This window comes from Protomyctophum bolini, assembly GCF_963924005.1.
Source record: "Protomyctophum bolini genome assembly, chromosome: 8".
In the NCBI taxonomy this organism is placed as follows: domain Eukaryota; kingdom Metazoa; phylum Chordata; class Actinopteri; order Myctophiformes; family Myctophidae; genus Protomyctophum; species Protomyctophum bolini.
The window spans coordinates 45,950,472-45,961,605 of record NC_137869.1 but is presented as its reverse complement, the minus strand read 5'-3'; the positions used below and the strand labels follow the sequence as shown (position 1 = coordinate 45,961,605).

Here is an 11,134-nt window from a genome sequence, read left to right as displayed (position 1 = left end):
TGAAAAATAGCAGGTCTACACAGGCTCATATAGCGCGAGCTTGAATAGCTCTGCTGCTTTTGAAAGATCTTGAAAATGTGAAAAGTAATACTGTATATTCTTTCAGAGAATATACAGTATATCAAATGTCAAATCTGGTCACATCTTGTATACCACGTATCTATATCCTGAGCTTGCGGGGGTTAATATCAGGTTCATATTTTTGAGCGGCAGCCTCCGGTTCCATTGAGGAGCTATGTGTGTCCCCCTGTGTCTGTGCCTGTGTCGTGTCCGAGCACGGAAAGCTGCGACACGGTAACAATGTAATTTCTCTCCCCAGTGTTCCTATGGGGTTTCTTTCGGACGCGGGAAGGCTCGCCGGAACCTCGCCGGAACCCCCCCCTGGTCGCGTTTCTGGATGTTTCCCGGGGAAGTACATTAGAGAGAGCACAGTATTATACAATACGGTATACAGAGCCCAGTACAGTAAACAGTAACTTTAAATACATGTATAGTTGCACCGCTCACTTCACACAGGTGTGATCTTTGAGTGAGTGGTGCAAAAACACTCCTATAGACAGCTGTGTGTGTGTGTGTGTGTGTGTGTGTGTGTGTCTGGGTCACATGGGTCCCTGGACCCCTGTGTCCTAACACACAGACACACAGGCCAGGGAGGAGGGCTCCTGTACAGTACAGTACAGTACAGTACAGTACAGTACAGTACAGTACAGTACAGTACAGTACAGTACTGTAGTACAGTACAGTACAGTACAGTACAGTACAGTACAGTACAGCACAGCACGACACGTCACGTCACGTCACGTCACGTCACGTCACGTCACCGTTCCGAAACTGACCGCTGAGGCGCGTGAGCGTCCAGTTCCGCCGGACGGCCAGGGGCCGGTTGGCCAGCTCGAAGGCGAAGGGCCCGGCGTTGGGCGTCAGGTCCAGGTCCGTGGCCGTCACGTTGATGCCGTTGGGCTCGGGCTTCTCGCAGATCTCCACCTCCGGCGGGGAGACGCGCGGGGCGTTGTCGTTGATGTCCAGCAGGAACATCTGCAGGGTGCCGGTGCCGCTGGCCGCGGGGTTGCCTGTTAAGTAAGACAAAGGAGGGACATTATTACGTTTATAATCGTCGTTGATTGATGACTGACCGTCCGTCCGTCCCCGGAGGTCGTTACGACATAATATGCCAGTGTGTAGCCAGCTAGCGCTCTTTGACCCATTCTGACCTGAGATTCTATGGGCCGAAGAAGAACGGTGGTTCTTTAATGATAGATCTGCTATTGTAGGTCTGCTATTTTTTTGAAAAATCGAAGAACGACTGACATTTTTTAGAATCTGATCTCGGGTCAGAATGGGATAATCGGACCAGTGTGTGTGTGTCCAGTGGAAAACCTCGTATGAATCTGATTTCAGGTCAGAATGGGTTAAACGTTTAAACCGCTAAAGCCCCAGGCCGATTCTACGAAGGACCCTCCACACAGATATTATGCATTTGGCCCCAAAAACTTTATACTCAAACTTTTGGATGTCACAGTAACAACAATGGGCCTTTTTTCCACAGCCAGCCATCATGTAGGCACAAATAGTAACGCAATGTTCCGTCACAACTCACAAGGTGTTACTAATTATACTAATTAAGGTTGCGTGTCCATATAGACACGCGCGGCGCACACGGACACCTGGCCGCGTTCGCCTACGTTTCGGCGCGAGCGCTACGCAGCTGTGTGTTATTGCACTTCTCAGTGCAATCCCTTTGAGAGGCACTGTAAAAGACAGTAGCCTATATAGCGAGCGTGCGTGCGTTGCGTTGCTATTGTGCGTTGCTATCGTGCGTTGCTAGCGTGCGTGCGTGCGTGCGTGCATTGCTAGCGTGCGTGCGTGCTTGCATGCGTGCGTGTGTTGCTATCGTGCGTGGGTGGGCGTGTGTGTGTGCGTTATAAGAGCACAGCAGCGTCTCTATGTGGTGGGATGGTGCATGTGTGTGTGTGTGTCTGTGTGTGTGTGTGTGTGTGTGTGTGCGCGTGTGCGTGTGCGTGTGCGCGTGTGTGTGTGTGTGTGTGTGTCTGTGTGTGTGTGTCTGTGTGTGTGTGTGTGTGTGCGCGTGTGCGCGCGTGTTGACGGGGTCTGTCCGGAGCCATCGCCGTCGTCTTGACATTCCGTCTCAAACTATTTTCCACTTTGGGGAAGACAAGAGAATCTTCTCTCTCTCTCTCTCTCTCTCTCTCTCTCGCGGGGCGGTGGAGGGACGAGGACGCAATCTGAGGCAGCGGTGTGGGAGCGGGGAAGGGGGGGGGGGGTGGGGGGGTGTTAAATTGAGAGAGACAAGCGGATCGACCCCCCGAGAGAGACGCACGAAAACAGGAAGCGCCGTTTGTTTTTTTCCGTTCGGGAACGAACGAACGAACGAACGAATGAATGGGCGAGCTGTGTGCGCCGCGAGGAGGGGGGGGGGGGGGGAGTCGGTCGAGGGGGGGAGACAAGAGGAGGACATTCCTGACGGGGCGTCCGATGAGAGCATGATGCGGACGGAAGCAGCAGAAGACAGTAGCTGCGTTGTCTATATTCCTCTCTATCCCCTCTATCTAGTGACCACCCTTAAACCCTAGCTATATAAATGCCGCACACACATCCTGACCAAGTGAACCCCATAGGCCAGTGTTTTACGGATTCTGATGGCTTTGGAGGAAAGCATTCGAAAGCACCGAAATGAGCAGAACCACAGGCTTTTAGATTGTCGCAGTTTTTTTTTTATTGAATCCAGATTGCTGGTTAGAGGAATCGGTATAGCGGGGGCCTATAGTACAGAGCCTCCTCCTCTTTACTGTGTGTCAGCACAGACAGTGTGTCCTCCTCTTCACTGTGTGTCAGCTCAGACAGTGTGTCCTCCTCTTCACTGTGTGTCAGCTCAGACAGTGTGTCCTCCTCTTCACTGTGTGTCAGCACAGACAGTGTGTCCTCCTCTTCACTGTGTGTCAGCTCAGACAGTGTGTCCTAGTCTTTACTGTGTGTCAGCTCAGACAGTGTGTCCTCCTCTTCACTGTGTGTCAGCTCAGACAGTGTGTCCTCCTCTTCACTGTGTGTCAGCACAGACAGTGTGTCCTCCTCTTCACTGTGTGTCAGCACAGACAGTGTGTCCTCCTCTTTACTGTGTGTCAGCTCAGACAGTGTGTCCTCCTCTTCACTGTGTGTCAGCTCAGACAGTGTGTACTCCTCTTCACTGTGTGTCAGCACAGACAGTGTGTCCTCCTCTTCACTGTGTGTCAGCTCAGACAGTGTGTCCTAGTCTTTACTGTGTGTCAGCACAGACAGTGTGTCCTCCTCTTTACTGTGTGTCAGCTCAGACAGTGTGTCCTCCTCTTCACTGTGTGTCAGCACAGACAGTGTGTCCTCCTATTCACTGTGTGTCAGCACAGACAGTGTGTCCTCCTCTTCACTGTGTGTCAGCACAGACAGTGGTCCTCCTCTTTACTGTGTGTCAGCACAGACAGTGTGTCCTCCTCTTCACTGTGTGTCAGCTCAGACAGTGTGTCCTCTTCACTGTGTGTCAGCTCAGACAGTGTCTCCTCCTCTTTACTGTGTGTCAGCACAGACAGTGTGTCCTCCTCTTTACTGTGTGTCAGCACAGACAGTGTGTCCTCCTCTTTACTGTGTGTCAGCTCAGACAGTGTGTCCTCCTCTTTACTGTGTGTCAGCACAGACAGTGTGTCCTCCTCTTTACTGTGTGTCAGCACAGACAGTGTGTCCTCCTCTTTACTGTGTGTCAGCTCAGACAGTGTGTCCTCCTCTTCACTGTGTGTCAGCTCAGACAGTGTGTCCTCCTCTTTACTGTGTGTCAGCTCAGACAGTGTGTCCTCCTCTTTACTGTGTGTCAGCTCAGACAGTGTGTCCTCCTCTTTACTGTGTGTCAGCACAGACAGTGTGTCCTCCTCTTTACTGTGTGTCAGCTCAGACAGTGTGTCCTCCTCTTTACTGTGTGTCAGCTCAGACAGTGTGTCCTCCTCTTTACTGTGTGTCAGCTCAGACAGTGTGTCCTCCTCTTCACTGTGTGTCAGCACAGACAGTGTGTCCTCCTCTTTACTGTGTGTCAGCACAGATAGTGTGTCCTCCTCTTTACTGTGTGTCAGCACAGACAGTGTGTCCTCCTCTTTACTGTGTGTCAGCACAGATAGTGTGTCCTCCTCTTCACTGTGTGTCAGCAAAGACAGTGTGTCCTCCTCTTCACTGTGTGTCAGCACAGACAGTGTGTCCTCCTATTCACTGTGTGTCAACACAGACAGTGTGTCCTCCTCTTTACTGTGTGTCAGCTCAGACAGTGTGTCCTCCTCTTCACTGTGTGTCAGCTCAGACAGTGTGACCTCCTGGCACTGATACAACTCCCATACCAGTTACCGTATTGTCCCCAATGCAAGACGACTCTGATTATAATAAGACCACCCCCCAACTCCCATACCAGTTACCGTATTGTCCCCAATGCAAGACGACTCTGATTATAATAAGACCACCCCCAACTCCCATACCAGTTACCGTGTGTGTTGGCACAAACGGTGCCGCAACACAAACATGAAACGCCATTAACCATAACGGGACAATAAATGACGTAATGAGGCGCATTATGACCTAGATGTTCTCTTCGTTGTCGACGGCGTCTATTAAACAAACATTGAACTAAAGACAAACAATTAAACCCATGTGTGTATAGGAGGGGCTATAGCACCCCTCAAAAACGTATAGTCTTATATTCAGGAAAATGGGTCGAGGTGAGTGGAGAGCACTGGGCGCTCGGTGGGGCGGGCGGGGGGGGTCTGTCCTAAAAAGCTACGGCTACGTTATGCGGCACGCCACATGCAGGCCAGAAACACACTTCAGGTGGAGAACGCAATTGATGGGACTTGTATATAAAAGCTCTGCTTGTCACTGTACGAGCAGGAGGTTTTCGGACCGAGGCAGGAAAGGAAAGGAAAGGTACTATACGTTTACCCTGCAGGGTAACTGGACTAAGCTCAAGACCTTGTTTATACAGCCAGGCCCTGCTCATATAGAACATTTCATGGTAGGGGTTCAATGCCTTGTCCTTGATCCCGCCTCTAGCGGACCGCATGCGGCCGCATATCTCTCTCCGGTCAGAAATGGATCGGAGTTCAACCGTCTCTGCCCGAGAGGGACCAGATGGGAGCAGGAGGAGGGACTCACTGCTGCCACCAGCTGGCGGAGTCAGGTTACCTGAAATGACCAACCTGGAATGACCGGAGGCCAACCTCGATGTCTTTCAAAGGAGGCCAACCTCGATGTCTTTCACCTCGATGTCTTTCAAAGGAGGCCAGCCTCGATGTCTTTAACAGGAGGCCAGCCTCGATGTCTTTCAAAGGAGGCCAGCCTCGATGTCTTTAACAGGAGGCCAGCCTCGATGTCTTTCAAAGGAGGCCAACCTCGATGTCTTTAACAGGAGGCCAGCCTCGATGTCTTTCAAAGGAGGCCAGCCTCGATGTCTTTAACAGGAGGCCAGCCTCGATGTCTTTCAAAGGAGGCCAGCCTCGATGTCTTTCAAAGGAGGCCAGCCTCGATGTCTTTCAAAGGAGGCCAGCCTCGATGTCTTTAACAGGAGGCCAGCCTCGATGTCTTTCAAAGGAGGCCAGCCTCGATGTCTTTCAAAGGAGGCCAGCCTCGATGTCTTTAACAGGAGGCCAGCCTCGATGTCTTTCAAAGGAGGCCAGCCTCGATGTCTTTAACAGGAGGCCAGCCTCGATGTCTTTCAAAGGAGGCCAGCCTCGATGTCTTTCAAAGGAGGCCAGCCTCGATGTCTTTAACAGGAGGCCAGCCTCGATGTCTTTCAAAGGAGGCCAGCCTCGATGTCTTTCAAAGGAGGCCAACCTCGATGTCTTTCAAACGAGGCCAGCCTCGATGTCTTTCGAAGGAGGCCAACCTCGATGTCTTTCAAAGGAGGCCAGCCTCGATGTCTTTCAAAGGAGGCCAACCTCGATGTCTTTCGAGAACAAAAAGAGGTTGGAATGAATGAGTCAAAGCTAAGTGCCCTGTGTCTCACTGTTATCCGAGGTCATGACGGTGACATTGCATTGTTCTTACCGTCGTCTGAGGCCATGAACGTGACGTTGTACATGTTGTATTGTTCTTACCATTGTCCGTGGCCATGAACGTGACGTTGTACATGTTGTATTGTTCTTACCGTTGTCCGTGGCCATGAACGTGATGTTGTACATGTTGTATTGTTCTTACCGTTGTCCGTGGCCATGAACGTGACGTTGTACATGTTGTTCTTACAGTTGTCTGTGGCCATGAACGTGACGTTATACATGTTGTATTGTTCTTACCGTTGTCTGTGGCCATGAACGTGACGTTGTACATGTTGTTCTTACCGTTGTCTGTGGCCATGAACGTGACGTTGTACATGTTGTATTGTTCTTACCGCTGTCCGTGGCCATGAACGTGACGTTGTACATGTTGTATTGTTCTTACCGTTGTCTGTGGCCATGAACGTGAAGTTGTACATGTTGTTCTTACCATCGTCTGAGGCCATGAACGTGACGTTATACATGTTGTATTGTTCTTACCGTTGTCTGTGGCCATGAACGTGACGTTATACATGTTGTATTGTTCTTACCGTTGTCCGTGGCCATGAACGTGACGTTATACATGTTGTATTGTTCTTACCGTTGTCTGAGGCCATGAACGTGACGTTATACATGTTGTATTGTTCTTACCGTTGTCTGAGGCCATGAACGTGACGTTATACATGTTGTTCTTACCGTTGTCTGTGGCCATGAACGTGACGTTATACATGTTGTATTGTTCTTACCGTTGTCTGTGGCCATGAACGTGACGTTGTACATGTTGTATTGTTCTTACCGTTGTCTGAGGCCATGAACGTGACGTTATACATGTTGTATTGTTCTTACCGTTGTCTGAGGCCATGAACGTGACGTTATACATGTTGTTCTTACCGTTGTCTGTGGCCATGAACGTGACGTTATACATGTTGTATTGTTCTTACCGTTGTCTGAGGCCATGAACGTGACGTTGTACATGTTGTATTGTTCTTACCGTTGTCTGAGGCCATGAACGTGACGTTATACATGTTGTATTGTTCTTACCGTTGTCTGAGGCCATGAACGTGACGTTATACATGTTGTTCTTACCGTTGTCTGTGGCCATGAACGTGACGTTATACATGTTGTATTGTTCTTACCGTTGTCTGTGGCCATGAACGTGACGTTATACATGTTGTATTGTTCTTACCGTTGTCTGAGGCCATGAACGTGACGTTATACATGTTGTATTGTTCTTACCGTTGTCTGAGGCCATGAACGTGACGTTATACATGTTGTATTGTTCTTACCGTTGTCTGTGGCCATGAACGTGACGTTATACATGTTGTTCTTACCGTTGTCTGTGGCCATGAACGTGACGTTATACATGTTGTATTGTTCTTACCGTTGTCTGTGGCCATGAACGTGACGTTGTACATGTTGTTCTTACAGTTGTCCTTGGCCATGAATGTGAGTTGTTGTATTGTTCTTACAGTTGTCTGTGGCCATGAACGTGACATTGTACATGTTGTTCTTACCGTTGTCTGTGGCCATGAACGTGACGTTGTACCTGTATTGTTCTTACCGTTGTCTGTGGCCATGAACGTGACGTTGTACCTGTATTGTTCTTACCGTTGTCCGTGGCCATAATGTGACGTTGTACATGTTGTATTGTTCTTACCGTTGTCTGTGGCCATGAACGTGACGTTGTACATGTTGTGCTTGACGTAGGGAGACTCTCTGTCCAGCGTGGCGATGGTGGAGATGCGTCCGTTCACGGGGTCGATCTCCAGCCAATTGGCCGGGTCGTACAGCTTGGAGTACCTGCGGGGGGGGGGGGGGGGGGGACCAATCAGAGAGCGCGGTAATAAATAACCAACAGTATCAGAACATTTCAGAACCCCACAGCGGTCCTCTGACGTGTCGTGTCGGGGACGGTTTGTTTTACCACGGCAGTTCCCGACAGGTTCAGTTCAGCCCCGAGAGCAAACGGATCTGCTGTTCCTAGAGGCTTTGTCATTGGTAAAGTCGAAATGACTCAACCAATCAGGAAGTAGACATCAAGAAGAGACAGCGAAGAAAGGATCCTCTGCCCCCCCCCCCACCTCAACCTCCACCCTCCCTGACACCTGTTGTTGTGTCTTCAGACTATGGGCCGTGTTCGTTTCCACTGAACTCGCCATGATAACGCAGGACTTTGAGGCAACGTGACATGACCTTGGGGAGATATGCCAGGAACACACACTTACACAAACACATGGGAAATGAACTTTCCACCGAACTGTTCTCATGGACACACATGTCTTACACAAAGACAAATTTCTAAGACAAATTTCTTCCTCGGGAGACTAATAAAGTATACAATACAATACAATACAATGCAGGCAAATCGACCAATGGCAAAGCTTCTATAGGAAAATCGTTGAATGCAGATTGTGGACCCCAGATGTGTCACAGAGGAGACTAAATTGTTTTGGAAAAACATAATAATTAAGTAATTCATTAACTCTTTAAGCACCAGTGGGCGGGGCCTCAGTTTAGGCTCTGAGTGCCCATTATAAAGTAAGAAAGAATTTGTAATTATATTATGCATGTAATGTGCATGTCATCACCTGTACACCAGATTAGAGGAATTTTCAAAAAATGGATGAAAAAAAAAAAAAAAAAGTAAAAATGTTGGCCTCGCTACGTCCTTGGCATCCATTACAAAGACGGCAATATTTCGTCTTGTCGTCCATAATATAAATATAAATAAAAGGTCATTACAATTTTGACATAATGTTGCTTATAGCAGCATTGCTACAATGTTCATAGGAAAACAGTAGTACCGTAAAAGTAAGTCGTTACATCACAGGACCACAAAGGGGGGAAAAAAAGAAAAAAAAGTGTAATCCTTTTTAACAAATATATGCATGGCCATGCGTGTATTATTCCTTCAATAAAACACACATCAAACGTACAAAGGAGAACTCAAAGTGGGACGTGTGGAGTAATTGGACAAGCCGTACGGATCAAAGACAGTGACTCGTCGGCGCGGTCGCCAATCTGTTCAATACGGAGCAGCGTGGCTCCTAAAGTCGACGCGGGTTCAACAAGACTCAGAGGCTCGTTAGCAGCCAAACATGTACTCACCACACTATAGAGATCAAGACTTATATGTACACCCGAGGGAGACAAACGTAACCCATTTTGACCTGAGGACAATTCTACAAATGTCTTCTAAATGCTACACAGTTTTCTGTATTGTTTATATGTCAGTGGTGCTCAACCTTTTTCCTGTCAAGGACCCCCAAAAATATCTGGAACTGGCCGCCGACCGAATAGTGCTTTTTATCGTATTGTATCGTCTACAAGGTCACAAACCGGAGTCTACAAGGTCACACTGCTTCTTAGGACCAGCAAACCGGAGTCTACAAGGTCACACTGCTTCTTAGGACCAGCAAACCGGAGTCTACAAGGTCACACTGCTTCTTAGGACCAGCAAACCGGAGTCTACAAGGTCACACTGCTTCTTAGGACCAGCAAACCGGAGTCTACAAGGTCACACTGCTTTTTTTAGGACCAGGAAACCGGAGTCTACACGGTCACACTGCTTCTTAGGACCAGGAAACCGGAGTCTACAAGCTCACACTGCTTCTTAGGACCAGCAAACCGGAGTCTACAAGGTCACACTGTTTTTTAGGACCAGCAAACCGGAGTCTACAAGGTCACACTGCTTCTTGGGACCAGCAAACCGGAGTCTACAAGGTCACACTGCTTCTTAGGACCAGCAAACCGGAGTCTACAAGGTCACACTGCTTCTTAGGACCAGAAAACCGGAGTCTACAAGGTCACACTGCTTCTTAGGACCAGCAAACCGGAGTCTACAAGGTCACACTGCTTCTTAGGACCAGCAAACCGGAGTCTACAAGGTCACACTGCTTCTAAAGACCAGCAAACCGGAGTCTACAAGGTCACACTGCTTTTTTTAGGACCAGGAAACCGGAGTCTACACGGTCACACTGCTTCTTAGGACCAGGAAACCGGAGTCTACAAGCTCACACTGCTTCTTAGGACCAGCAAACCGGAGTCTACAAGGTCACACTGTTTTTTAGGACCAGCAAACCGGAGTCTACAAGGTCACACTGATTCTTAGGACCAGCAGACCGGAGTCTACAAGGTCACACTGCTTCTTAGGACCAGCAGACCGGAGTCTACAAGGTCACACTGCTTTTTAGGACCAGCAGACCGGAGTCTACAAGGTCACACTGCTTTTTAGGACCAGCAAACCGGAGTCTACAAGCCGGTCACACTGCCATTTTTACATGCAATTCAATTCAATTTCAATTCAAAGGGCTTTATTGGCAGGAGAAAACATACGTTTACATTGCCAAAGCAGAGAGAACAATACAACAATACAGCAATACAATCACAGTGCACTCGCACTCGCACGCTCACGCCTCTCGCACACCCACACACACTCACACTCGCGCACTCGCGCACGCACGCACGCACGCACGCACGCACGCACGCACGCACTCAGCCTAGTAGTACGTACCGTATGGTCTGTCTCATGTAGCGGTCGGGGTCCTGAGCGGTGAAGGCGGTGAGCAGGGAGTGCGTGAACAGGCCCTCCTCCAGCTTGAGGGACTTGGGGTTCTGGGTGAACTCGGGCGCCTCGTTGACGTCCAGCACGCGCACGGAGACGGTGGAGGTGGACTGGCGCGGCAGGTGGATGCCGCGCGCCAGCGCCACCTCGTTCTCGGTCACCACCGTCAGCATGAAGGAGCGGTTGGGCTCGAAGTCGATGGGCTGCGGAGGAGGAGAGGGGGGAGGGGGAGGTGGTGACTTATTTTTTTGCTTTTTTGCGCCACGTTTTTAACCAATTTATAGGCCCGACGTTCGAAATACAAAAAAAAGTCTTCTGAAAGAATATGTATTCAAAAATTTGCGCCACATTTTCACGATTCTTTAAAAAAATAGCAGACCTATGCAAGCTCGTAGGGCGCCACTCGGTGGCTAGTTTAAATAAATATGCCTATAATGCACTAGAGGACCCCCTTGAAAGCCAATTGCTTCAGTCTCTCTCTCTCTCTCTCTCTCTCTCTCTCTCTCTCTCTCTCTCTCTC

At 49.3% G+C, this 11,134-nt stretch overlaps 1 protein-coding gene across 1 annotated transcript in view; it reads right to left on the bottom strand.

Annotated features, from left to right (window-relative positions):
* Nucleotides 1-11,134, bottom strand: part of LOC308320302 (cadherin-2-like) — a gene marked incomplete at both ends in the record, with an annotated part of 172,678 nt that overhangs the window by 26,677 nt on the left and 134,867 nt on the right. The window contains 3 exons of the mRNA XM_080770615.1: nucleotides 837-1,070; nucleotides 7,708-7,850; nucleotides 10,564-10,817. Coding sequence (XP_080626741.1) covers nucleotides 837-1,070; nucleotides 7,708-7,850; nucleotides 10,564-10,817 — 631 coding nt within the window. The remainder of the gene's footprint in view (nucleotides 1-836; nucleotides 1,071-7,707; nucleotides 7,851-10,563; nucleotides 10,818-11,134) is intronic.